Source organism: Numenius arquata, chromosome 18 (genome assembly GCF_964106895.1).
Source record: "Numenius arquata chromosome 18, bNumArq3.hap1.1, whole genome shotgun sequence".
NCBI classification, from domain to species: domain Eukaryota; kingdom Metazoa; phylum Chordata; class Aves; order Charadriiformes; family Scolopacidae; genus Numenius; species Numenius arquata.
The window spans coordinates 330,764-358,326 of NC_133593.1; the positions used below are offsets into that span (position 1 = coordinate 330,764).

At 57.1% G+C, this 27,563-nt stretch overlaps 1 protein-coding gene across 1 annotated transcript; it reads right to left on the minus strand.

The window, feature by feature from the left end:
* Positions 1-442: 442 nt before the first annotated feature.
* MLXIPL (MLX interacting protein like) lies at positions 443-21,449 on the minus strand. Its single transcript, XM_074160663.1, has 16 exons — positions 21,154-21,449; positions 13,347-13,453; positions 13,132-13,214; positions 12,835-12,924; positions 12,013-12,057; positions 11,509-11,707; positions 10,761-10,838; positions 5,536-6,378; positions 4,867-4,940; positions 4,216-4,393; positions 3,426-3,538; positions 3,118-3,237; positions 2,701-2,828; positions 2,217-2,340; positions 1,017-1,146; positions 443-564 (listed from the first exon to the last, which is right to left on the minus strand). The coding sequence occupies exons 1-16, from the start codon at positions 21,447-21,449 to the stop codon at positions 443-445; spliced, it is 2,730 nt and encodes a 909-aa protein (XP_074016764.1).
* Positions 21,450-27,563: the final 6,114 nt, after the last annotated feature.

Below are 27,563 nucleotides of genomic sequence, written 5' to 3' on the forward strand. Positions count from 1 at the left end.
CCGGCCATCCCCTCACCCGGCCATCCCCGCCCTCGCCTGGCCATCCCTGTCCTCACCCTGTCCCTGCCCACAGAGCCCAGCCCCAGAGCAGACCCAGGGCAGAAGAACCACACTGGAGCCCTTGGGCAGAGCGAGTCCTTTATCAGGCAGCACAGCCGGGCCCCACTGCTCCACAGCTCCCAGTGCCCAGGGCAGACAGGGCCCCGTGCTGCGCCAGCCGTTCTGGGGCTTGACTGGCCCTGGGGCACAGGGCCTGCACAGGCAGGGACCCCCAAGCTGCTGCCTGAGGGAGCGGGACCCCCATGGCCTCAGGCTGCCACTGGCCTGCCATCCTGGGCTCCAGCAGCCTGGCCGTGCCGGCCCTGCGGTCCCTGGGGGCTCCTCGCTGGTGTTGGTGGGCACTCGTCTGGCAGCACCGAGGGACTTGGCAAGGCCGGGAAATCTAAGAGGAGCCTCTGCCATGGCTCATCCCCGCCACTGCCCGTGTCGCCTGCTCGGGGATGCAAGCTGGGTCGCTCAGGATGGAGGTGGAAATGCTCAGCTGCCGGAGGGAGCTCAGGACGGCTGTGGGGAGACGTGGACCATGTCAGCTGCCCCTGTGCCTTGGGGGCTGGAAGGGGCCTGGGTTAACCCATCCCTCCAGCCCCAGAACCACATGAGAGCTCCCTGCCACAGGCCCCAGCGGCAAGGGCGAAGGGAATCCCACCCTGTGGGGCTTTGGGGAGGGCTGAGCCCTGCCCAGCCAGGAGGACATGGGCTCTCGGGTTAGGGCAGCAGTAGCCAGCTCAGCTGGAGTGTGGTGGGTGTGGAAGGAGTGTGGAAAAGCACCGAGCACACAGCCCCAGGACATCCCGTGGGTGCTTCCCTCCCATACGGCAGAAGCGTGGTGCAGCGCCAGACCCACCACCCCCCCAGGAGGCCCCCGTCCTTTTTTCCCCTCTGCTTTTCTGTCAGTCTGTGCCACTGGGCCAGCCTGGCCTCTTCAAGGTGCCACAGACAGGAGCAGGGCCACCTACTTGGCCGAAGCACTGGGAGGGAGCAGTGCTGGTCCAGCCAGGCGAGAGACGTCTGGGTGAGGCTCTCCATGTTGGCTGTGGAGACCATGCCGTTGAATGACTCAAAGAGGGGCCGGATGATGATACTGAACTGATGGGAGCAGAGAAGTTAAGGACCAGCCTCACCAAGACTATGGTCTCCCACCTGCTGGGTGTGGGCAGCACCCTCCTACAGGCAGCAGGACAAACCTTCCTGCCTGGCATGGACCAGACCTGCTGGGTGCCTTCCCCAGCACAGCACCACGCTGGGCACCAGCCCGTACTGATGGGGTAATTGGGACCTGAGTGTCACCTGGGGCAGGAAACGGAAGAGCTGTGTAAGCCCCATCATGACTGGGGCTGCCTGAAATGGTTGATTAGACACAAGGCAAGTCTTCCAAAGCAGATCAAGGAGCCAGCTAGTTCAGTGTCCTCTAAAGTGCCCAGGAGCAGGGAATGACACCAGTGTGTTCAGCGTGCTCCCCTGGTGCTTCTAACATGCAGGAACCACGGCTGGGGACTGGTGATTTTGTGCATGTAGTAATGCACAGCAGATGCCTCCACCACGAGCATGTCCTGGAGCCCATGCTGGCTTTAGCATCCCCACTGTCCTGTGGAAGGAACTCCACAGCTCTCCCAAACTCTGCATCAGGAGTCACCTCTGCCTCGCCTGGGCTGCCTGCACTGGATTGGATTTGTCCATCCCTCTGCCCCTTGGGGTTTTGTAGACCTCACAGTCTCTGCAGGCTTAATGGTCCCAGCGTCCCCGTTTATGGAGAAGCAGGAGAAGCAGGTCCAGCCATCTGACCACTCATTCCCTGGCCCTTGGTTCCCTCCAAGGGCGTGGGATCCCAGACGTGTGTCCCAGGCATGGGCACACTTGGGTTTCCAGAGTGTGCCACACGGCCACGAAAGCCAAGCCATCATGTCCCCAGATTTGTGTCTAATACCTAGTTGATGGTTGCTGCCTCAACAGCAGGACCTCTTCCTAAGCTTCTTCCTAACCACAGCATCTTGGCATGTTCTCACCATGTGCCCTTGGCTGGGAAACATCTCCCCACGGTTCCCAGAGCCTCTGGAGCCAGAGGGACCCCACAGACCTGGGAGGAGCAGGTTAACTAGAGGACCCAGTGTTTGGTGGAGGGGTCAGAGCAAGCAGCAGGTGCCGGCCGCAAAGGATACGATCCAGAACTTCCAGTTCTGCAGCGTGGAGGAGCGGACATACTCGTCGAACATGCTGCGCATCTGGTCAAAGCGCTGGCGTGTGATGGGCACCCCTGTGGCTGGCAGCTGCTCCTGGCACAGGCTGTGGGGCACAAGCAGCGCCATGGGTCTATGTTCAGAATGCTGGGAGCCACAGGGTCTTCCCCGTGGGGAGAGGCTCTGGCAGGACCTCGGCTCTCAGCAGGGCTGGGCAAGCAGTGTCCCCCTCCCAGGGCAGCTGTGGGGCATGGGCGCACACTCTGGTCCCACACAGCACTGCCTCTTGAGCTTCCCCCCATGCTGAAACAGGGTTTGAGGGGGGACAGAGCCAAATCCAGGTCCTGGGAGGTGCTCAGGAGACCTGCTGTGTCCTGCTGCCTCCCCATGGCTGCCACTTGCCCTGCCTGGCTACCCCAATGCAGACAGTGGCTCCCTCCCGCCTCCCCAGCTGTGTCCCTCTTACTTGATGGAGCTGTTCAGCTCCTCAATCTGCTCCCGCAGCCGCTGCGCCTCATCCTGCAGGGCCGCCCGCTCCTGCTGCAGCTTGCAGATGTACTCAGCTGTCTTCTGCAAGATGGTGGCCTTGCTTACCTGTGGGGCCACAGGGGTGAGATGGCGAAGGGAGCCCCCGGCGTGGGCAGGGTCTGGGGCACCCAGCGCTTCATGCAGCGGGGCTGGCAGTGCAAGGTGTGGTGTTCCACCCTGGCATGGCTGCACCAGACAGGTCTCCGTGTGCCTGGTGTGGGCTCACAGCCTCCTGCCCCTCTGGCTGGGTGCAGGGCAGGAGCCCCCTGCATGGGGGCAGACCAGGGATGCAGCATCCCCAGATGACACAACGTGTCCCTGCATGCCCAGGGCTGGTACACCCACTGGTGCTCACCTTGATGCTGGGCTGGGCGCTCAGCGTGCTCACCAGGCTGTGCAGTGTGTCAAAGCCCAGCTTGATGTTGAAGCGTCTCTTCTGCTCAGCAGAGATGTGTGTGATGCGGCGGCTCTCCATCTGTGGGCAAGCGCTGTCAGGCACCTCCTGGCAGCGGGGAGAGCCCTGGGCCACCTGCCCCATTGGGGACGGGCTGGCGCAAAACTCACAGCAAGGGTTGGGGGGGGCAGCTTGGGGGGCAGCAGGAAAGGGGGCTGCATATGGAGATGGTGCTCCCATAGCGAAGGCAGCGCTTGCTCTGGCTGTACCTTGCTGCACTCAGGCCTGCCCCGATGGGACACGGGGTGGTGCAGGGAGATGCCAGTGCCCAGCCCGACAGCGGGTCCCGGGGAAGCGTGGCCAGGCTTGGGCCAGTCGCTGCCTGGAAAAGGAAAGGTGCTGCTCTGGGGAGAGGGGAAGCAGCAGCAGCCCCTCGGGATGGACTGATACCAGGGTCCCACACTGAGACGGGTGGAGAGGAGCAGCCTGCAGTGCTCCCACCCCCGGGCAGCCAACCCGCTCAGCTGATGGGGATGCTCTGGTCCAGCATCCAACCACATCTTATCGCTGTGTCTTATCCCAAATCCCACTCCTTTTACAACTGCTCAAAAATGGGAACATTTGGGAGGTGACATTTTAAATTCCCAGCGTTTCTTAGGGTGGGAATCACCAGGAGAGAGTCCCAAGGGCAGCAAGGCTGTGGTCTGTAGCACCAAACTGAAACTGGGAACGACACCAGAGCCTTGTTTCCGGCCACTGCTCTGGTTTCTGTGGGTGAAACCAGGGTGCTTTTCACTCGAAAGCCAAGCTCCGGGTTCTCAAAACCACCGTCTGACATTTTGCTCCTTTTTGTTTTTTCCCGTTTCTGCTTTTGCTCCTGGAGGAGGCGGCAGGTGAAGGGGCTGTGTTCTCCCCCACGGAAAGAAATCATCTGTGCTCGGCTGAGTAAATGTAAATAGCTGGAGTTGAAGCCGAAATGAAACTTCCACTCAAAGTGTGGACCAAGGTCCCTGCAGGGAACGCAGTGTCCTGTGGAGCTCTGGGGTGCCCCAGACTCACCGCAAGCTGATGTGGGGGACAGCCGCTCCGCCTTGGGGACAAGCAGTGGGCCCGGCTGTGGCACTGGCACCAGCACTGGCACTGTGTGGGAAGGGCTGGAGCCAGGAGCCAGCCCTGGGCTCAGCTGGTCCATTCCGGAGAGGAAGGCAGCAGGGACGTCGGGGACAGTGCTCTGCTGCTGGGAGAAGGCAGAGGGAAGCGGGAGGTTGGGCGGCCAGCGTCCCACAAATGCCCAGGGACCAGACCTTCCCCTTTGACCGGTCAGTGTGTGGGCACTGATGGCTGAACACCCGTGAGGGGACCGGGGAGGAGAATGTGCAGTCCTGTCCCCACGGGGCATCCCACCATCTGCAGGGTCAGCCCCAGCCCCACCGCCCCCCGGCAGCATCGCCAGAAAAGGGGCCCTGCAAGCAGGGCATTTCCCACCCCTGCCCGGTTTCTTCTTTGGGAGAGAACACTCAAGGTGACTCCTGGCACCCCAGCCACTCCTTCGCCCCGTGCCCGTTCAGCCCCACATTGCAATAGGTGACCCCACAAAGCCCCATCTCCCCACCTGTCCCATCTATATCCCTGTCCCCCCAAGCAGGAGAGGGCACTTCCTGAGCTGGGGGGGGGGGCAATTCCTGACCTGGGGGGTAGGTGAGCACTTACCGGGGAGACCGGGGACGCGGGCATGAGTCCTGCGCCCATTGGGCGTGGGGCATCCAGGGCTGGCTTCTGCTTGTCTGCAAGAGGGCAGGGAGCAGCAGGGTGCTGCTGCGTGAGGGTGCCAGGGCTCAGGTGGCCTTTCCAGCCTCAGGGGACAGCCAGCGCCAGCAATGGCGTTGCTGCATCCCTTTCCCTGCCCATCTGCCCCGGAGAAGGGTGATGCAGCCCCTGGGGAGAGGAGCCTTTGCTCTCTGCAGTGGGCACATCCTCGGGAGCCATGGTGCAGGCACGGACCCCCAGCTCCTCCCCAGCACAGCATGAGGCTGGACACAACAACTTCTGTCCCATCGCATGCATGGACAGCATGCACAGGCAGGACACTGGTGACCCCTCAGACCATCCATGGAGAACTGTGGTGACCAGGCTGGGGACACGGGGACCTTCCAGCAGTGCCCATGGCCAAGCCCTGGGGGTGCCTGGGCCCCTCCAACGGCTGCTGGAGCTGGGGCGGCTCCCTCTGGGAACAGCTTCACCCCTGGATTTGGCTCTGCCCAGCATCCCCGGTGTCCCAACCCTGGGGAGAAAGCAGGCCCCCTCTCTGATCCCCCCCCATAGAATCCCCCCTGCTGCTGGCTCGTCCCTGTGCCCCCCTGTGCCCCCTGGCCCCCTCACCTGTGGTCAGCAGCTGGCTCAGGCAGGGGTTGGGCACGTCCAGCCTGGGCAGTTCGGGGGGTCCCGGCAGCCTCTTTGCCTTGGTCCCACCGGGCTTCGCCTTGGGCCTCCCGCCCCCGCCCTGGGGCGGCCCCTTGTGGGGGACAAACCTGGGGTCGCCCAGCAGGGCGGGGGGCAGGAGCTGGGGGGCGGTCGGGCCGGGATACCCCGGGGGCACCATGCCGTCGGGGTAGCCCAGCCCCGGGGTGGGGGGCGCTGAGCAGGGTGTTGAGAGGGGGGAGGCAGGGTGGGCAAGGACTGAGGGGCTGGGCGAGCTGGCACAGGAGAACTTGGGAGCCGAGGCAGGGGAGAACGGGGAGCTCGGACCCAGCAGCGGCACCCTGGGGGATGGCATGGGGGGTGTGTAGGGGAGTCCCGGAGGCTCCAGGCTGGGGCACTTGCCAGGGAGGCCATACTGCAGCAGGGACTTGTGTCGGAGCTGGGGGCTGAGGCTGCTGGGGGCTGTGGCGGGGGGGTCGGGGGCCAGAGGGGTCGGGAGGAGCTCGGGGGCCAGGAAGGCACTGTGGAGGCTGAGCTGGGAGGCACCACCAGGCTGCGGGAGACATGGGAGGGTCAGGCGGGGTGGCTGGGGCACCGGCAGCTGCAGGCCGTGGGCTGGGGTCCCGCTCACCTGGAGGAGAGTGCCAGGTGGGAGCAGAGCCTCAGGGCTGGTAGGCAGCCCTCGCATGCCTGTCAGGGACCCCCCGCTGTCGAACAGGGGCTCGGCCATGGGCATGAAGCAGGGTGGCTCCTGGTAGCCCAGTTGTGTCTGCGATAGTGGTGGCCGGTGGTTGGTGAAAATATCTGCAGGGCCAAGTAGAGACAGAATGACAGGCGTGAAGGGACCTTCCTGGAGAGGGGTGACAAGTCCTGCGGCATGCTGGGGGGAGATGCACTCCATCACCAGCACTGCCGGAGACTTGCCAGTCTCACCTTCACCTTGTGGGGCCAGGGCAGCTCCTGGCTTCACCAATGGATCTGGTGCCTGGGTTGTGAAACGCTGAAGTGTGGGGGGAAGAGGCAGTCCACGTGCCTGGCACCAGCCTTGCCACATGCATGGGGACAGGAAAACCCACCCGGGGTGCCACCCAAGGCACCCTGTCCCCATCCCTGACACTCAGCTGGGCACCATATGCTCCAGTGCCAGGGCTGCTCCCAGGGGTGTGTGTGGCCATCCTGCTTCTCTTGAACTGGCCCTGGGCTGGGACAGGGACCACGACACCAGCGACAGCTGGGGCTTGGAGGAGTGTCACAATGTCCCTGAGCCACAAGGGACAGTCCCCTGGGGTTGTGACAAGTGTTTGTCTCCCTGCCCCGGCGCTGCTGTGCGTGCAGCCTGTGGCTAACCACATCCCATGGCCTTCCCGAAGTCGAGCCCCGTGACCTCGAACTGACTCCCTCTCCCTTCCTCTCCCCTTCCCACAACGCTGCTCCTTCCGCAGACCCAGACACCACAGCACAAAGGGCTGGTCTGACACATCAGGCAGCCACCTCCCTGGTGAAACGGGCTCCCCAGGCACATCAGCCCCACGCACACCTCAGCTCAGTGCTGGCACTACCACTGCCTGTGCCAGCCCTGGCTTGGGCATCACCACCAGGAGGGTTTTCTCTGTAGAGGATGATTGTGGGATAGGGATGGAGCTGCTGGTTGCTTTCCTGTAGGATAGAGCAGGAGTGTTGGCTGGGTTTGCAGGCAGCTGCCCAACAGCCCCTGGCACAGGCTGTGTGCCCAAGCAGCCGTCCTGGGACACAGACACTCGTATCCCCACCAGGGAGCACCCAGCCGTGCTCCCAAGCCCTCAACTGGTACAAGCATCGCTGCCTCCAGGCCCTGTGCTGCTGCCAGCAGTGCCCAGCCGAGCCCACATGCTGGCTGTCCCTGCCGGGTGTGCACAGCCATGCCACGGGCACTGGCAGGGCTACAAGGATTCTGCTCTCCCTCCAGGCTCTGGCACAGGCTCCAGCCCCTGGGGTGTCCTGGCTGAGACCTGCAAACATCTGAGACCCTTCTGAATCTACACCTGAGGAGCAAACATGCCAGCAGAGAGGGATGTCATGGGGCTGAGCACAGTGATGATTCCAGCAGTGCCATGTGCTGCCAGCTGATGGTAACACCAGTGCGAGACAGGGCAGTGCCACTGCTGAGCTGCCCCGCTCAGCTCTCAGACTGCCCCTTCCCCCTGCCAGGGACATGGTGAAGGCCTGGGAGCATGGCAGACCCGCCGCTGCCCCTCCATGGCCTGGCACTCGGCATGGGCCGTGGTGCTGCCAGGCAGGGTCTCAGCCCCCCCAGAGCACAGCACCCAGCTCCACGCTGCCCCCAGCCCTCCAGCGTGCCCATGCCAGGCTGTCCCCTGCGACCAGCACTGAAATTCTGTGGCTATTTATAGTTATTTCTGGTGTCCAGCTCTGCAGATTCAATTCCTCTTGTGCCTCTCGCTGTGCTGCAGGGATGAATGGTGGATGCCACCCAGCATAGCTCCTGGTCACCCTGTCCTTCCTTTCTCCTGCCCCTTCCCCACCCCTCAGCTCTTACCCATGCTCCTCTCCATCGTCACATCACCCTGACTTGCTTCCAGGCCACGCAGTGTGGCCAGGGCATGCTGCTTCTCGAGGGAGAAGAGCCCATGAGGTTGTCACACCATGCCTTTGGCACCCCATTCAAACCTGGGGCTGCTCTCCAAAGGGGTTGGGGCTACAAATCCCAGTCCCAAACCAAGGACCCTCCAGCACTGGCCCTGGGCTCTGGGAGAGCCCTGCAGTGCTGCGGGGTGATGCCACCCCATGGGAATGCCAGCCCAGCCCCCAGCTCCCCAGTTCTAAGTGCAGGTCCTACCTGGAGCATGGTGCCAGCAGGGCACGGGGCTGGGCTGCTGCCTTGCTTCTGCCATCAGGACTTCTCCATCTGCCCCACACCACGCTCTGGCACCCGCTGCGGACACGAGGTGCTTCCTCATTTGGGGATTGGTTTGCATGCACTGACTGACAGGCACTGAGCTCTGCCACAGCCACCAGATACAGTGACAGCCCTGTGACCCGGCCATCGTGGTGCCTGCGGTTCTCTGCATGAGGCTGCCAGGGGCATCCCTGCTCCTGAGCCCCTAAAAGCCATCACATGCCCTGCTAGAAAAGTGACCTCGGGGACATAATTGTGTTGGCTGGCACCCGCACCCAGGGTTCACCCCCCATCTCCTCTCCCCACTCCTCCCATGGCCCCATGGGCACACAGCCCCGGCGCTGCCCATCGCATGGTGTCTGCACCCCTCTGCCCCTACAGCTACACCTCTGCCCCGCATGCCTGCATCCCACCAGCGGGCACATGGCTTGCACGCAGCGCTTGGCTGTCACAGCATCATAACCTCTTGTCATCAGGGCGAGCTGCTCTGTGCAGTGTCCTGGGAAATGCCATGTCTGGGACAAAACTCCCACCCACAAGTCTCTGAGCACCCCATAGGGTGCTGCCCTGCCCCAGTGCACACAAGACTCTCTCCAAGGCTCAGCAGCCTGCACCTGGGCAGACAACCAGCCACACCTGGGATGCCATCCCTGACCCTAACTGGGCTTGAGATCCTCCCCAGCCCCAGAAATCCCCCCATGCAGAGCCGCTGGGCATGGGCAGAGCGGGAAGGGATGCTTTCCTGTCATGTAGTGGCTTGCAGTAAGACCCGTCCCATTCCCAGGCAGCACCTGGAGCAAAAGCCAGACCTTTTCCCCAGGAAAGACAGCTTGGCTGGTCATAGAAATATACTGGCTCAGATGGGCACCGCTATGCCCCTTGCCATCTCCTGCTGAGCACAAGGCTGTGCTGCACTGGTGGCACAAACAGCAGCTGGGCCCACAAAAAGAGGTGCTGGGGCTACTTCTGTGACATTGTAGTGGCGAGGTGCTGCTTGAAAGGGGTTCGTGCAGCATTCCAGCACCATGCAGGACCTCTCAGGGGAAGGGACACTTGTCAAGTGTCAATTTGACCCATTTGGAACTGTCCCACCTCCCAGCGACTGATGCCCACATGGGGCACCTGGGGACAGGAGGCAAAGGGCCAGCAGTGGGGACAGACCCTCTTTCTAGCAGAGCTCACCCTAATGGGACCTGTGGAGGGAATGAGCTGAGGAGAGCAGGCAACAGCCTTCCCCCCATCCATCCCATCCCACTGCCTGCCCTGGCCCATCAGAGTGCCCAGCCTGCTCCTTGTCAGCATCTGGTCTTGCATCACCCTGCAGCTGAATGGCGCAAGCACCCTTGTTTCCTCCCGCCGAAGGAAGCGGAGACCAGCTGTGGAGCTCACAGCGTGCTCACAGATGCACAGAGGGGTCTAGAGATGCTGGTGCTACCCGAGGCCACCAGCTATCTGGGAGGGCTTCAGCCACCAGCCCACACTGGCTCCCACCCTGCAAAGTGTGCCCAGGCCACCAGCTCTGGCATGTTCGGGGGCAGAGCTGGTCCCCAGCACAGCATGTGCCAGCGGTGCCTTGCCCTGGCATACGAGGACACTGCACAGCATGGCTGGGACCAGGACATGTCCCAACTGACTCCACAGTCACTAATGGCTCAGAGCCTGCATGGCAGCACTGGTGGCAGCCCCATGGGAGGAGGCTGCCATTGTCTGCTTCCCAGTGTCCCCCCTTGCTGCAGCTGGACACCAGTGCCAGGTTTGTCTCTGGGCCAACCTGGCAGGGACAGTGACCTGTCCCCAGAGGACACAGCAGAGTGCAGGATGGGGTCCCATCTCTGAGCCAGCCCCCTGGGCTGCTCAGCCTGGGGCTGGCTGGGGAGCAGGGTGAGAGGGGGACACGGCAGCACAGAACCTGCTCTCTAGAGGTTTCCACTTTCTTGTGCAGGACAATTGTTCTTCCTCCGTCTGCAGCAAAACCGAGGTGGTTTGGCACTCCTGGAAAGACCCTGTGTTTGTAGAAATCCCCTCCCACAGCTCCCAGCCAGACCCTTCCTGACCTGCCATGGCTCTGCCCTGGGTGCAGGCAGGCATGCCAGGCTCCTGCCCCACAGCCTGCCGCAGCACCCATGCATGCTGCTTTTTCCATGCCAGTGGATGTCTGGTGCTTTCTGGCTGACCCAGCAGCTTCTGCTGATCCCTGGCCAGCCCTCTGACCCCCCATTTTTGGCTGCTATGGGGTATAGAGTGTGCTGGGCTGCATGGGATGTGGTACCGTATCTGGGCTGGCTCTTACCTGAGATCTCCATATCATCCAGGCTGGGCTGCAGGGGTGCCAAGTCCGGCTGTATCATGTCGGCATTCCCAACATATGCTGGAAGAGGGCAGAGCTGCAACATTGGGGCTCGGACACTGCACCCCCAAGATCCTTCCTCAGGGCTCCTCAAAACCCTGCCCTCACACCTGCCTGGCTGCTGACCCTCTATGTCACCCCAGAGTCACCCCGCATTGCTGCACCCTACCCCACAGCCGTGCATGGGAAAGGAGATGGGAACCCACCCTGCAGACACCCAGGACCTCCCTGTCACCACCACTCTGCCCACCAGCACCTCTGGGACCTCATCCAGCCCCCAAGAACCCAGGGAAAGTGTGATCCTTGGCACAAGGCTTGCTGCAGGAGCTCCAGGGACCTGGGCAGGCAGGGACAGCAAAGACTGGCAGCAAGACCTGCCTGTTGCTTACCCAGGGCTGGCAGCCCTGCCCTGGGTCTGGTGCAAGGTCCTTCGTGGGGCTAGCGCTTCTGCAGCAGCTCAGCCCATCCCACCTGGGCTAGCCCAGGTTGGTCCGTAGGGAGCCACCAGAGGAAGGGATGCTCCCACCCTACCCAAATGGAGCAGGATGGATGCCAGGGGATCCTGTCTGCCCAAAGGGTACAGGCAGCAGCTCTCGGGGGTGAAGCCAAGAGGCAGCAAGGTGCTACCGGGCATGCTGTCCGCCTGGACTCCTCCTCCACCTCCAGTGAGAGCACAGTCTGGGGCTCCTACCATCCTTGGGGAGTGCCTCGTGGGTGCTGGGTGTCTGTGTCATGGTGAAGAGGGTGTCAGAGATGTCTGAGAGGAAAGCGTCCAAGTCGAAGTGTTGCCTGCCCCCCGGCTCCTCTTCCTCATCCCCAAGCAGCATGGGCACAACGTTGCAGAAGAGCTGGTTGCACCATTTCTCTGTTGGCCTCCAGACATCCTCATCCTGCATGAGATGGAGCAAAGGAGCCACGTGGGTACCTCTTGTAGGTAGGGTCCATGCCTGGCTCCCCACCTGCTCTCTCTGGCAGCTCCCATGCTCCCTGCAGTGTTTATTGCTCACAAGCTTCACAACTTGCATATTGGTGCTTCCAGAAGGGTGAATCCGGCATCCCAAGCGCTTGGCATCCCATCCCATTGGGTTTGTCATGCCCTGGGGCTTTCATCCGCCCTTCTCCCAAGCTGCCCACTGCAGGGTTCTGTGTTGCACCCCTCTTTTTCCCCCTCCCCACATTTCCCCAGCGGACTCACCTGCTTTGGGCTGGAGAGCTCTCCCTCCCGGGTGGACTTTCGGAGCTGGAAGGAGAAGACAGACTATGTCACTCCCCAGCCAGGCTGTGCACAGCACAGGGCAGAGCCAGGGGCAGGGCAGAGGAGGGGTGTCCCTCAGAGGCTCAGTGTGGCCACATATGTGGTTCACATCTGCCTTTACTCTAGAGGGTCTGGGCTGATCAGCCACTGCAGTGATGGGACTAGTGGTGTGTGGCAGTGAGAGGCTGCAAGCACCCTGCCTGCCCGTGGCACCCCCGGCCTTTATCGGTCCTGAGCGAGCGGCTGGGGAGGAGGCTGGACCACGCTCCACCCTGCGTGGCAGGCGGCCAAGGTTTTGGTGCCAGCATGCCCCAGAGCGGGCACCTGGAGTGACACAGAGCCACCCGGCCTGCCTGGCAGCACGTGCTGCCGGGGTGCGATGTGGCTGCCAGTGGCATGCCAGCAAATCCCAGCCCAGCTGGAGTGCTGTGGGTGAGCTGTGGATCTGCTTGACCCACCCCAATGTGTGTGCTGTAGGTGCACTGCCAAACCCAGCCCAGGATCGTACACCGGGCAGGGCACAGTCAGCCCAGGTTGCGCTGCCAGAGCACACTGCAGCACCATGGGCAGCTGGGGATGGGGTCCCCACCAAACTCCCCCCCACTGGCACCATGAGGGCAGCCAGCATCCCCCTCCCACAGTGCCAAGAGCCTGCCATATCCCATTCCCGGTCAGCCATGGCTCCATGTTGGGCATGCTGATGTCCTCTCTGAATGCTGGCACTGCCATGGGACAGGGAGCAGCATGGGCACAGCCACTCACCCGCTTCTTGTAGTAGATCCTCCACTTGTGGTACTCCCTCATCACCACCTCGATGCGGCGTTTCCAGTAGTTGCCCTCCAGTACGACAGCCTGGGGGGGCAGGACAGGGGGTCATGGCTGAGCACCCAAGCCCCAGCACCCCACAGCCAGGGCTGGTTTCCTTGTGCCATGTCAGAAACATCTTTCCCATCAAATCTATGAAATACAATGAGCTTTTCCCCCTGCGTGTCCCCAGCTCCCACCTGTGCCACCCAGACCTGCTCCTGGCCCAGAGAGTTGTGAGGGACCATGCCCTACCTCTGGTTTTCGGTGCTCGTCAGCCTCTGACCCCTCCAGCGGGGTGATGAAGCCGCACACAGGGTTCTTCCTCCGCTCCACATCTGCACAGAGCAAAACACAGCTGTCTTGACCCATGGCTCCGTCCCTGGACATCGCTGCCCCGGTGCCAGCTCTGTTCCTCCCAGCATCACATGGCACTCGGCAGATGCAGCAAGGTCTGGCCCCATACTCACACTGGATGTACCACGCTCTCCAGATAGCGTTGTTGAGACGAATTTTATCCCGACAAAGCAGCCGCAGCCCCTTGAAATTCTTCCACTTTGGAGACACCAGCTTCCCACTAAAACACCAAGCAAAGGAGAGGCTGAAGGGCACCATTCCAGAGTCCTCGCAGTTCGGGATCTCCTGAGGGGGCAGCCTTGAGAGATACTCCAGACCACCAGCCTGGTGGCAAGTCTGGAGCAGGTGCAGCCATGTGGCTCTGCTGCAAGCTGATTGTCAGGCATCTATGGGAGCACCCATGGGAGCACACCCAGCTCCTGTTTACCCCGAGAGCAGCACAGACCCAAACCAGGAGCTTCACAGATGCACACGAGGCTTCTCAAGCCCCCGGGATTAAAGCACACTACATGGGAGAATTGATTCATTGAGGCTCAAACCCTGGTCCGAGGTGGGACCCTGCTGCTCCCAACCAGGCCAGCTGCATCCCGGCCCCAAGGGACGGGAAGGGAAGCCTCCCACCCAGGTGAGACGTCTGGGGCCACGCGTTGCTGTGGCTCTTGCCTCATCGCAGCATTTGGGCAGCTATTTCTGACCATCCTTTTAACGCCAGACAAGGCTTTGAAAAGCTACCTTCCACTGGGGGCAGGGGCAGCCATCTTGTATGGGTCTGGGAAGACAGGACAGCAAGCAAACCTGCGCCCCTCGCCCTGGCCCCAGCCCGAGCTGAGCTTCCTCCATCCCGTTTCCTGGCTCCCGGAGGCAGCCGTGTTTGTTCTGCCACCTGTGCAGCGCAGGCAGCCTCATTTCACTAATAGTCTTGTTTTCTTCCAGCTGAGGGACATGAGCCCCTCACATGCACCCACCGGGGAGGTCCTGAGAGTCCTGATGCCCCAGGAGCTCTTCAGGGGAGACTGAGATCCCTCTGCCCGCATTTGGGGTCCTTTTCACCCTTCCTGAGAGCCCAGAGGCTGCCCTGGCTCTCCCACCCACCAGGGCACAGACTTGGGCCATGCTGACTGCATGGGGGGGGCTTCGAGAGCAGGCTGGAGGCTACATGGTGTCCCCTCCAGGGAAGGTCATGTCCCTTCCCAGCCAAGAGTTTGTCCCTTAAATATCTTGGGGCTGCTTTGGGTCCCACTTATCCTCGGCATGTGCAGGAAGGAGGAAAGGTAGAGGCTGGGCTGGGTGTAGGGCTGCTGTATCCCCTTGCTGCCAGCACCTCCTCGGGCGCACCCCAAGGTGCCATTGGGTCATGTCCCTGGGGAGGTGCTGGGGATGAGAGCAGTGCCTGGCTAATGCTTTAAGAAGCCGCACACTTATTCATTCAAGCTTGTGAAAACTTCGCACACCCTCAGAAAAAGACTCTGGCTGGTTCTACGTTAGCCTGACTTGAAATCTGCCTCCCACGGCACAGCACAACATGGCATGGCATGGCACGGCACGGCACGGCACGGCAAGTGGGCCTCCCTCCCTCAGCAGCTGTGCTGGTGTGGCTCGGAGCTTGACTAGGGGCTCGGAGCTCCCCGCAGCCCAGCGGGCAGGTGGCTTGTTGCAGACCGGGTGCTGTCCTCGCCATTAGAGGCAGGACCAGAGCAGGAAGCAGTGCAGGCAGTGAGAGCCCTGTGTCCTGCACGGTTCTGCCAGGGCGAGGGGACAGGAGAGCACTGACTGTGCCCCATCTCGCTGTGGGGCACAAGGACACCCATCCATCTCCAGAGCCTGATGCAGGGACATGTCTGGGAGCGCGTGCTCCCACCCCCGGGGGTGGCAGGGACAGTCTCCCCAGGGAGACCCAGCCTGACCCACAGCCCTAGGGGCTGGGGAAGGACCGGTGTCCCCACAGCTCCAGCCTGCAGAGAGTTAAGGACTCGGCTGCGCGCTGGCCACTCTGCTATCACCAGGATTTTGAACTTTCCCCGGCAGCACAAGGCAAACACTGTAGTGGTGCGAAGCAGAGGAGCCAATGGAAGGGACAGGTTTCCTGGGCATGTGGCCAGATCCTGCCGGTCAAGGCTACACAGCCACGCTCCTCACCGGTGCTGCCTGCCCCGGCAGCCAGCTTAAAAGAGCAGCCTGAGCCCATGGGCTGCAGGCTCATGGCCACAGACGGGTACCTTGGCCCCACGTGAGGCTGCTGGGGCCGTGGCCACAGAGCTGCCGCGGGACCTGGAGGCAGAGGGGAGATGCCTTTGGGCTCTGCCACCAACCGCCTTTTTCCCCCATTAACGATTCTTTCAGTTTTGGGGCTTATCAGGCTGATCTTTGCTCCCTGGTTTGCCTTAGATATGGCCCCACCCTTCCCTGAAATTATCTCCCCAGGGAGATGGATGCAAACCCTGCACTGAGCCATGAGAAAGGTTTGGGATGCCCCAAACAGGCCCTGCTGTCCCAAGCTGCCAGAGGAATGGGGACACATTCCATCAGCTAAGGGGTCTTTGTGGCACGGGGTGAGGTGGCACCAGGGCTCCGCCTGGGACCAAACCTGGCGTGGGTCAGCACTGACTCTGTTTTGTCCAGCAGCACCTTGTTTGTGCCATGATTCATTTAGATTAAGGTGTTGTGGCCCCTGCTTTCATGGCAAATTGAGTATTTTGCTCTTCATCGATAGCAGGAGGAGGGAGGAAGGAATGATCTGGCAAGATGCAGGGCTTCACAAAGAGAAACGAGCGGCAGCAGGAGGGGAACAGCCGAGTGGAGGGTCCTCTGGCAGGTCCAAACCTGCCCAGCCTTCCCAAGGCCAGCGGGAACAGGATCCCCCGCAGGACATCAGAACCCGCCTTGCCCCCTGTGCTGCCAGGACACAACTTGGCCCAGGGCTGGCTGAAAGGGAACAGCCTTTCCTGGAAGCACTAAAAGCTCACATTTGATTTCTTACAAATTTTGCTACTAAATTCATGTTTTTTTCTTGATTGTTTATGTTTTAAAATCCAGAGTCTGAGAAAGAAAGTTAAAAATCTTACCACAATTTTCCTGAAAAGTGCCCCCAAGCAAAAACTGTGTTCAAAACCAACTTCAGATCTCTGTAATCTGACTGAGCTTTTTTCTCTACTGCCTTGCACTGATGAAAAGGCTGCCGGGCCTCCAGAGGGAATGAGCTCTGCCCCAGCTGGCGCTGCAGCCGATGCGGGGGCATGCGGGGTAATGCTGTTGTAATAAAGGTGTTAATAGGCTGTACTGGGGATTAGATAGGGACCCGCTCTGTGTATTTACAAGCATACAGGAGTGCCTCTGCCCTTACAGCTCTGCCTCTCGGGCAGCCGTTTACCACCATACAAAGTGAGCATCAAGTGTCCCAGATGAGAAGGGAAGTTGTCTAAATCCTCTTACAAATTAAAAGTTGTTTAAATCCTCTTCCCAGTCTGTGAAGCTGGACAGCTGTGAGCCAAGCTAGGTACATCTCCACAACCTGTTATTTTGGTGATCTCTGCAGGTATGACCCCACTGTGCGTCAGCATGGGAACAGGCTTGCACACCAGCCTAGCTCCTCAGCACACTGCTTGGACAGGGTCAGCCCCTCTGTCTGGGTGCTTTCTGCCCCTCTGCATGAGTGTTTAAGGCACTGAGAATTAGACAATCAATTAGAGCATATGGCAAAGCTGTAGCAGCAATCCCACTTCTAGGAAAGTCTCAGAGCCTGCTATCAGCTTGGCTGGAGGATGAAGTAGTAGGGAATTAGCATGCAAGGATGTAATCAAAACCTGCCTTGTTTTAAATCACAGGAGGGGCAGAGTTAATGCTTCATGTCATTTGTCAGTTTGATGTCCCTACCTGCTAAATCCTAAATCTCCCCTCTCGGTATTTGCAGGGGAGAAGAGGAGGTTAATGTACATGACACGCCAGGAACTGCTGCAGGAGGCTTCTTCTGAAGCACAAGAGAGATGTGTGCAAGAGAAGACTATGAGTGGCTGCAGTTTGCAGTTCCCATCTGCATCCAGTTTTTGTCCCTTCAGGAGGACAGTTCCCCAGGTTGGTTACCCAACAATTCCTTGCCATGGGTCACAGGAGGGTGTGCGAGCCCAGAAGCTCTGCAGGGCAGGACACTGAGGAGTCACACTGTGGTGATGGGGAGAAAGACCTTGCTCACCTGGGGAGATTGTGCTAAGGCCAAACTATGAACAGCTCCTGAGAGAGCTCAGGTCCACATGCTCAGCTTTTTGGGGGAACATGTCGGGGGCCGAGTGTTCTGCAGGGAAGTCCATCCATGGGAGAAACAGCAGTCTAAGAAACGCAGCACATTGCAGGAGAAGAAGGAGTTGAAGAAAATCATTAAATATTTGGCAGGAGAGCTGCTGGAAGTGTCCTGGAAAATCGGTACAAAGGGCCGGGGAATTGCTTCATCCCAGCGGCCAGCACCAGGAGCAGGACCTCAGTGGGGGGAATTGCCTCCCTTTGAGGGCTCTGAAGAAACAAGTTACTGCTAGAAGCAAACCTTGATGTGGAGAGTGTTTCTTTCCCAGCGGCGGGGTGATGCACAATCCAGCCCATGGAGGTATAACACGTCAGATCCCGGGAGTGATTGCTCAAGCTGAGACAGGACTGCCATAACCACCTGTGAAGTGCTGTGGAGGAATTCTAGAGGGGGAGGAATTACAGCTACCCAAAAGACTGCTGAGATACAGCTACTGAAAAATTAAACTGTTTAGAGAAAGTTCAGTGTACTGCCTTTGAAATGGTGGGAGCCTGGACAGCAAGGGTTGAGCGGCTGCAACAGTCACAGCTCAGCCAACAGGTGAGGAGAAGTGGTAATTCCCCTCTACTCAGTCTAGATATTGTGTCCAGATTGGTCCCCCTGATAAACAAGGGAGGTTCACAAACTAAGTGATCCTGGAAGAGAATGTTAAGATGGTTGGGGACTAATGTACATGACAGAAGAGGAGGCTGAGTGATGGGTTTGTTCAGCCTGAAGAACAGAAGATGGAGAGAGGATCTACTTACTGCCTTCAACTACCCAAAGGAGGCTATAGAGGAGAAGGAGCCAGACACTTCTCAGACATGCACCAAGAATAGACAAGAGGCAACGGACACAAGCTGGAACAAGGGAAACTCCAATTAGAGCCATGGACCTGTGAGGGTGGTGCAGGCCTGGGACAGGGTGGACAGGTAGTGGGCTCAGTATCCACAGTCTGCATCCATCAGAGTGATAGCTCTGAGCAGCTGGATCTGGCTTTGGAGTTAGCCCTGCCCTGCACAGGGGTTGGACTACAAACTCCAGGGGTGCCTCCCAGCTGATACATTTCTGTGGTTTCTGCTTTGTTAGGGAGTTAGTCTACAACATAACTGCGGATGCCCTCCTGAAGACTGGAGGACGTTTGGCTGGCCACTTCAGCTAAGGCTGGGCTGCACCAACACCCCTTCTGAGGAACTTGTCTGGGAGGGAAGCTGTGAAATGGAAGATGATGCAGAGAAGTACCAAATCAGATAAAACTAAAAGTAGAGGTGCGCCAAGTATCTTTAAACTCAGTTTTCCCCCTCTGATACCTTCCTCCAACTACTGTTTACAAGTTTGTCAAAAATGTATCAGCAAAGCTGCTATGGGTTTCCAAACGGAGAAAAGCAGAGTGGTCAGTGCTAGAGCCAGAGTCCAATCCCGCCTGTGGAGAGGCATATCCAGCACTGCATCGCAGGTCCAGATTCCCTTGAACCTGATCTCTGATCAATGCTTGTCATCCTGTTTTTAGGGTGCTGGCAAGCTTCAGAGCATGACAGCTGAGACGTGGAGGGGGAGAACATCTAAGGATGGAAGGAACTCCAAGAGAGAGGAATCACGGAATTCTCAGAGTTGGAAGGGACCTCTAGAGATCATCCAGTACAACTCCCCTGCTAAAGCAGGGTTGCCCAGAGCACATCACTCAGGACTGCATCAAGGCGGGTCTTGAAGATCTCCAGAGAAGGGGACTCCACAACCTCCCCGGGCAGCCTGTTCCAGGGCTCTGTCACCCTCACCGGAAAGAAGTTTCTCCTCATATTTAAATGGAACTTCCTATGTTCCAAGCATGAAGTTTGGAGAACATCCAATGTCAATCCAACATCCCTGGCCTGCAGCTACCCTGACTCCACGGCAGACCAAGAACTGCTCCCATAGGTGCTGAACAAGACCTAGTCTTGCATCAAGCCAGCCAGGAGACATCTCCAGTGCCCTGGACTCCAGAGTGGCCATCAGTGGTGGCACTAATGCTTTGTAGCTGATGTGTATCCTCCTCAGTGAGGGCTACTGTCCAAGGGCAGTTACAGTTTGCCATGGTGCTGGGCTTGGGGCCATTGTCATGCTCAGTGCAGGGGGGAAACAAGGCCCTGAAAGAGTCCAAGGGGCAGAGAGAACTGGAGTGATGGAGCCCTGTCTGCAGCATAATGGCCAGTCCTGGGTGGCATACAGCTGCTGTTGTCTATTCCACCTGCTAAAGCACTTGCACCCTGTCCCTTTCCCCTCCGCCTGGGGAGAACCAGAGCTCAGAGGCACATGGAAGCTGTGGTGCATCTCAGGAGTCAAGATCTTGAGCACCCTGGGATGGAGCAGTGTCTGCTCCTCCAGCCCCAAGCCGCAAGGCTCAGAATAAGGCTACTTTGGGGCTGGGAGAGCAAAAGAGAGTCAATGTCCCCTGTGCCTGGCACTTAGGGGTGACTTGCCTGATGAGGAAGCATGACTCTCAGCTGGGTCACCCCATGCTGAAGCTCATTGTGCTCCTGCAGAGCTAGCTTCACCAGCACCTCAGAGGAGAGCTGTGCCACACCGGCTGTGAGCAAACCATGCAATCTAGGATGTGGCGATGGGCCAAATGTACACAGCTATGTGGCAACCAGTACCCTTGGAGCGCTGTCCCAGAGTCTGGCCTCACCAGGACTACTCTGGCAGCGACCACGTATTCCACTGTGTTCAGCACTCAAGGACTTCAAATACCTGAGGGGTCAGCAACTGAATGAGACCCTGCATGGAACGAGGCAATGGACAACTCTTCAAGGCTGTTTTGCTGAGGTTTTGTTTTCATGTGGCATCAGTAGGACATCATCATTCCAGGTTTTCACCTGGACATTTTGGGAAAGCTATGCAAGCAGTTTTGCACTGATGCCAGAAGAGCAAGCTACCCTAATGCTTTTGAGAGAACTCAAAGCCTTGGCAAAAAAGGGGAGCTGCCTCCAAGAGTGTGGACCAAGGTGCTAAGAGACACGATGCAGGCTCTCCTGTTGTCACTGAGGAGCTGTGGGATGAACAGGCCCCTAGCATCCTGGGCTTGGGTGAGATGTGTGTTTGGGGGAACAGTGCAGTCACCCACTTGATTTTGCAGGAGGGAAGTAGGGAAGCTTTCAGGAGGCCTTGGACAAAGCCCAGTGAAGCCATCCAGCCCAAACTGCTGCTGCATGGCCTGGGATAACATCAGGGTATGTGGGCAGAGTCAAGGATGGGAAGACAGGACTCCTGCTCTGGGCTGGATTGCCAAAGACTGAGCGTTGGCTGCCCACAGGGTTATTGTTACTCTACAGAGTGTGCAGGACCTGACCATGAGAATGCTAATGCCGGATGCAGTGACTCCAGATCTCATGGAAAGGTGGAGGAGGGTTAAGCTACATATGAAGAGAGGAGGAACTTCTCATCTGGCTCCATGGCCAACAACCCAGCACAGCTCTTTTTGCCCAAAACCTTCCAGGATGGTGGTTTTTGAGCAGATTGCACATCGCAACCAAACAGACAAGAAGATGAGGACAATGTCAGTTGGCAATTAGCAGCAGGTTCCTGGACGGGCAGTAGGGCTCGGACAGCCTCATGCCTTAAAAGAGCTGGGGGGTCCGTGAGATGTACACCAGCAAGAGGGATCTGGGACTCACCTGTACTCCAGGCTCATGCACTCAAAGAGCCGGGTGAGGGTCGGGTCGATGCTCCGGGGATCTGCTGGTTCGGGCTCAGTGTGGTGGTGGCGCCGGCGGGGCAGTGAGTCGCTGTGCGGGGACGACACCATGAAGTGGCCACTGTGGATGACCTGCGAGGGGTTCTGCACCCCGGCACCAGGTCCTGCACTGCCCACGGCCGTGTCCTCGGAGTCTGAGTCAGAGTCAGAGACGTGACATGGCCCAACCGAGGGCTCCGGGAAGGGTCCCGGCAGCCCCACCTGAGCTTCTGCCATCGCCCAGCGCCTGCTGGGATCGCCTTATCAGCCTGCCCCAGCGCTGTCGTCCACGTCCTGGCTGTGCCGGTGTCCTAAGGGTGCTGTGCTGGTGCTGAGCACATGCTGCGGGGCTCCCCAGCACAGGACACCCACACCACACCTCCTCGGCGCCGCTCGCCCCACCCCGCACCACGCCGTGGCCTCCACACTCCGAGGTTCAGCTTTCGCTTTGGCGGTGTGGCTCCACCGGTGTTATTTATAGTGGTGGTGGCTGATCCCGCCCATGGTGTGCCGTCAGCCAGGCCACAGCACCCAGCCACCGGCCACCGGCGCTTCAGCTCCCTGCCGCCGTCCTGCTCTTGCAACATGCGACGGCCCTGGCTTTTATTTCCCTGCAAAGCCGGGGAGGAGCAGCCGCGGGCTGCCTGTCCCCTCCTGGCCCTGGCCACGGGCTGGCTGGCAGTCGGCTCTGTTTACCCGGGTTCATCGGTGGGGAGAGGAGCAGGCGGTATTTACCTAGTGCCTCTGCCCTAATGTGTCTCCCTGCACTTCCAAGGGAACAAATACAGATTAAGGGATATAAACAGGTAAAATTATAGCAACGAGCACCCAGCTCAGCACAAAGCACACCGAGCCACTGAGCTGTGCGCCAAGCTGAGAAACAGCCCAGGCAAAAGCCTGCTCTGAGGTGCAACCCAGCAGGAGAGGGGATGCAGCAATGAGCTTGGGTGCGATGGGGTTTGCACACCTTGTAGTCATGCAGTCCTTAAGATGGATGACCCTCACCTCCGAGGTGTGCCAAAAGGTGCAGGCAGACAGGGCTTGATGTGCCAGCCACCATACCAGGGTTCCAGCCTTGGTTTCCACTGAATCAATAAGCCAAAAGGAGATTCTGCTATAAAGGCATTTTTATTCATAGCGCTACAGCTCAAGCTGGGTGTGTCCAAAGAGGGACCAAGAACAGAGAAATTCCCGGGCAATGGTACCCTTAAAATCTATGCACCTGCCTTTCAGGCACCTTGCAGGTCCCCCTTGGCTCAATGGCAATTTCTGGTCTGGAGTTTTCCTATTCTTCATTGGTTTCTTCCTCTGTGTCCAGATGGCCACTAACTGTTCTAATCCTGTTGGGATGCAGCCTCTACTGAGGGTTGTAGCTTCCTTATCTCCTGGTTTGCATCGGTCTCAGGGCCCTCCTTTGCGTAAGTAAGGAGGGGTTCAAAATAAATTCAGCTTTTCTAGGTCAAAGTTTGTAGCTTGCAGCCTAAGGCTTCAGCAAATTTAGCTACTAATGCTGGGTGAGTTCTGTGTAAGTAGTACACCAACGCAGCCTAACACTAAGCGATTCATTTTATTTAAACTGAACAACTAATATTCCATATTCTTTTACACAGCCCCATCCCCTGCTTTGTGCCAGCTCACCTTTAATAGATACCAATCCAGACCTGTGTCCCAAGCATCTCCTCCCTGGCCAGAGTCGCAGGGGGACAAAGTGGATATAATTTCAGGCTTAAATCACTTTGTTTCCCTCTTAATTTCTGGAGAGCATCCAGGAGCAGCTTTTAGGCATGTCTGATGAGAACATGGGATAAAAGGTGGCATAAAGCTAACATTAATGGCCGCAGCCATCTGAACACTAATCCAGTTTGCAGGTGGAGCAGAGCACACTCTGCACCACACTAGTGGGTCCTGCTGGGAGCAGCCTGCCAGGGTACTTTTCAGAGCAGGAAGAAGAATATGCAGAAATAACTGTTTTGGATAGTTTTCACATTGATTGGTGCAAACCTCACTCAGGAACCACATCATTCTTCAGCCAGATTTGTGTTACTCCGTAGCTCCCTTTTCCCACTCTGTGATTCGTTACAACCATGCCAGCCTGTCCCAAGCTGCCTGTCAAGATGCTGAAGAGAGAAGTAATTTTAAAAGTACTGTCTGCAGATGTTTTAAAGCAGTAATGGGCAGGTGGGTGTCCTGGGAAATGAAGAATTAGGCAAGCCACAAGAGAAACAAAGCTATCAGAGATACACAGGAGAGCTCTTCTCTGCAGGGCCATGCTGCACAAAAGGGACTTTCCAGGGTTTTGCCCGGGTTCATTTGCCATTGTTCAGTGGCTGCAGGCAGACTTTGGTCCTCTGGGACAACGTATGTCTGAGGGAAGCAGAGAGATACATCAGTGAGGCTTCTAGGGACATCCTAACTCCCTCGTTGTGGGTCCAACAGCTCTTGTGCTGTGGAGGAGGGAAATCTCATGGGCAAAGGGCAACCAGCCTGGGGAAGGAGGTGATGGATCCCGCAGAGGAACCTTCCCCAGCAGTCAGTGGACCAGTGCAGGGGTCCCACACAGCTATGGGCAGCTGCAGTTATGAGGAATTTTGTAACTGGCTGTTTGGATCCCAAAATATGTGATGCGAAGTACAGCCGTATGGATGCAATGCAGTCTCATAGGAGTTGTGGAGTTGTGGTCCTGAGTGCAGTGCAAGATGAATGTCCCAAAGGTGTCCCAAAACATGCGCTGTCACATGGGAGGTTAGAGATTAGAGTCCCCAGAACAATTCTCTAAAATGATCCCAACACCACACACAGAGGCAGGGAGGAACAGCCTCTGTGTCTGGGAGGAGAACGGTGTTGGGATAGAAAGGTCAGATTTATTAATAGCTGAAGAAACTGGGACTCGATGGGACCTGCACAAGCGCAGAGATCTCCGTTTGATGCAGACAGATCCGGGACACTGGCGTGTGCAGTCACAACAGCAATGGACAGGGATGGGTCGGAATCAAACCTGAAGGGTATTCAGCAGAGACACAGGGGCACGCAGGTCCCAGCTTAGTCCCTCAAGATGGGGATCCTTTGAAGTCCTAAAAATTCAAAATCCTAAGAAAAATAACTAGGACTGAAAATGGCTACCATTGCTACCAAATAAGGTAGAGAGGAGAAATATATTGCAAAAGCTTTATTATCAGTCAAGGAGCACAGTTGGTGGCCTGAACGTGTCATGTTCAGGGAGACCAGAGAACTGAATGGGTAGAAACAGCAGGAAACATCCACTGGGAGCTTGTTAAGAGGAGGTTAAAAGGAGCAAGCAAAAGAATAAAATGTAGGGATGACATTTACAGACACTGTGATGAAGGTTTGCAATAAATATAATCAACTTAACCACAGCCAAATACTAAGAGGGTCAAAAGAGCCAGAAGGGACACCAAACAGAGGAGAGGAGGCTATTGGATACCATTCAGAAAGTAGAAATCACCTTCAAAGAAAAGGAAAAAAAGAAAGCATTACGTGTTTCAGCAAGTGGAATGTAAAATCACAAAAGGCAGGCCAAAAATAATTTTTCCAAGCAATTTGAGAAAGACAAAAACTAATATTAAAACCTTGTTCGCAGCTATCAGAAATGGAAAGTCTGCCAGAGCATCTGTATGCCCTGCGGAAGACACACCAGGGATGCTGGGGGCAGAGGGAGGGGCACCGCAGGAGCCCAGCACGGTGCTGCCGTGCCACGGGAGCAGCGGTGCAGGGGGTTTCCACCGCAGAGCCCCTGTGGGGTTAGTGGCAGGAATTAAATACGAGAAATCAGCGCAAAGAAGTTGCAGACCTCATCCATCAGATTAATAGCTCCAGACCTCCAGGACCAGAGACCATCGCCCAGGAGCCCTCGCCAAACTCCACCAGGACATTTCAGACCTGCTGACAGTGGGCTGTGACCTGTTACTTGCCTATCAAGGGAAGTGGCACAGATAGCGTCCATTTTTGAAAGGCTCAGTCACTCATCTTAGGAACTCCAGAGTTAGAGGTCTCATTTCTGCACAAAGCAGAGTTGTAGCAAATTGTAATAAACATGGAATTTGTAGGAACTCATGGATAAATGCAACAACCTGAGGGAGAGTCAATATAGCTTTTTAGAGGAAAGTAGCTCAGAAATCTGTTGCAGTTGTTGGAGGGAGAGGCGGTGTACGTGGACAACAGTGATCTGATCAATATAATGTAATACAAAAAAGCTTTTAAGAAGACCTATCACAGAGTTTTCAAAGACACTGAGCTATAACAGATCAATAACTTGCAAAGCTGGGAAGGAAAGATAAGACTAACTGGCAAATTTCCACAATGCAGAGAGATTGCCTATTGGATGCTGCAAGTATCTCTACTGGGGCTGGATTTTTCAGCATATTCATAAGTGATGGAAAAAATTGACTGAGAACACGGTGACAACATTTTCTGATGGAGAAAATAGTTCAGAGCAGTCATAATATCTAAAGGTAGCTGGAGGAAGCTGCAGAAGGCTCTCAGGCTGCAGAATGAGTAGGTGATAAAGTGGCAAATGAAATTCAATGTTGATAAGAACAAAGTGAAGTACATCCCTAACTGTACGCAGTGGTGGACTCTAAATTAGCTATTACCATTCAAGAGGCAGATCTGAGCGTAATTGTAGGCAATTCCCTGGAAACATCAGCTGAAAGTTCAGAAGCAATTAAAAAGTAAGAAGACTTCAGAAATTGCAAGGAAAGGAATGCACTACCAACAGAAAACATCACTTGCCACTGTGTAAACCAGAGGGTGCTCAAGCTGTGTGTAGTTTTGGTGCCTGCCTGAGAAAAGATGTAGAAGAACTAGAAAAGGTCACAGAGATGAGGAACCTGGTGATCAGAGGTGGGAATAGCATCCCTGCAAGAAAAGGCTGAATAGATCAGCACTGCCCGTGTTAGAGAAGAGCTGAATGTGGTGGAAAGCACTAGGGTTGTAGACACTGATGCAGCAGGAAGTTCATCTCAGGATGTTGTGAAACTAGACATCTAAATGGACTCAACAAGGAGTTAGATAAACTGATGAACTATTAAAATTCATGGTCCACGTACTTTACGTGTACAAAGAAAAGCGGAGCCAGTGGAACTCAGAACGCAGGTACAAGCTCACCCTCAGCCTCCTGTAGCCTGGACCAGAGTTGGTGAGCATAGGATGAGACCTTCCAAACTCTCAGAGTGAGGGGTGTCTCCAGCTTGTCATGACCACCCAGAGCATGGAGATCTGTTCCACAGACCCATGCAAGAACCTGCAGAGAAAGTTTTGCGTTTTCTTTCTTTGGCTTCAGATGCATAAAAGATGTGCAAAAATGCAAATTATATTTTTCTATCATTCCCTTTTTCCCTGTAGAAGATATGCAACCTGCCCTCTGTCTCAGGACATGAACAAGTAACGATGCTGTGGAGACTGTGGTGCTTCAGAGCTTCTCCCACCCTTCGCTGCCTCACCAGAGAGAGGTGGATGCCTGGAACAAGCAGCAAGGCACTCCTCCATCTCCTGCTTTGGCTGCTGTAGCACTGCCTCTCCCTGCCAGCAACCCGCTCCCCCCTCTCCCCTCCCAATATAGTAGTAGGACATACTACTAGTAACATAGAAGATAGCCTAGGATCTGTACTGCTGAAGCCCATCATCCCTGCTTGTACAAGCTCACCACATTTCCTAGAAGGTGATTCTGAGGCCTACATTTTCCATCAGGAAGCAGATGAAATTCCTCTAGGTAGGCTCCATCCCAGGCACCAAATGGTGACCAGCAGAAAGGACTGGATTAAAGCTAAGGGACTGAACTGCAGCATGCTGGTACATGAAACATGGATGCAGTCCAACTAGCAGTGCCTGCAGTGTGCAGGGGTGGGTGAAGGAGATGATGCCATGCTGGTGGTCTTGCCACATTTCCCATGGAGTCATTGGCTCTTCTTCATCAAGGCAGTTGAATAATGGAGATCTTTTGTCATGGGCTCACTGTACTCATTTCCCTTTGGAGCTGAGGGTCTTCACCAGGAGCTGGCATGACCATCGTTTAATTTCCAGGAACATCCAAGCCCTCCTCAGTGCTGCTGCATGAGGCCACAGGTGGTGGCAGGAGGGAAATCCTGACAGAGGTGTTGCTGAGGTGCAGCTCCACCTCAAAGGCTGAGGATCCCTAAGTGATGGCAAGTTCCAGTGTCACAATGGTATGGTCATCTGCTGTCTTGCTGTGAAAACGTTCATTTGGGAAGGCTGGATCTCCAAATTGCTGCAGAAGAAACCATGCACAGCCCAAACGGCTCAGAACCAGACACAATGTGCCTGTTGTTGCTGGTTCCTTAGGATTTTCTGTAACCAAAAAAATGTCAATAACTA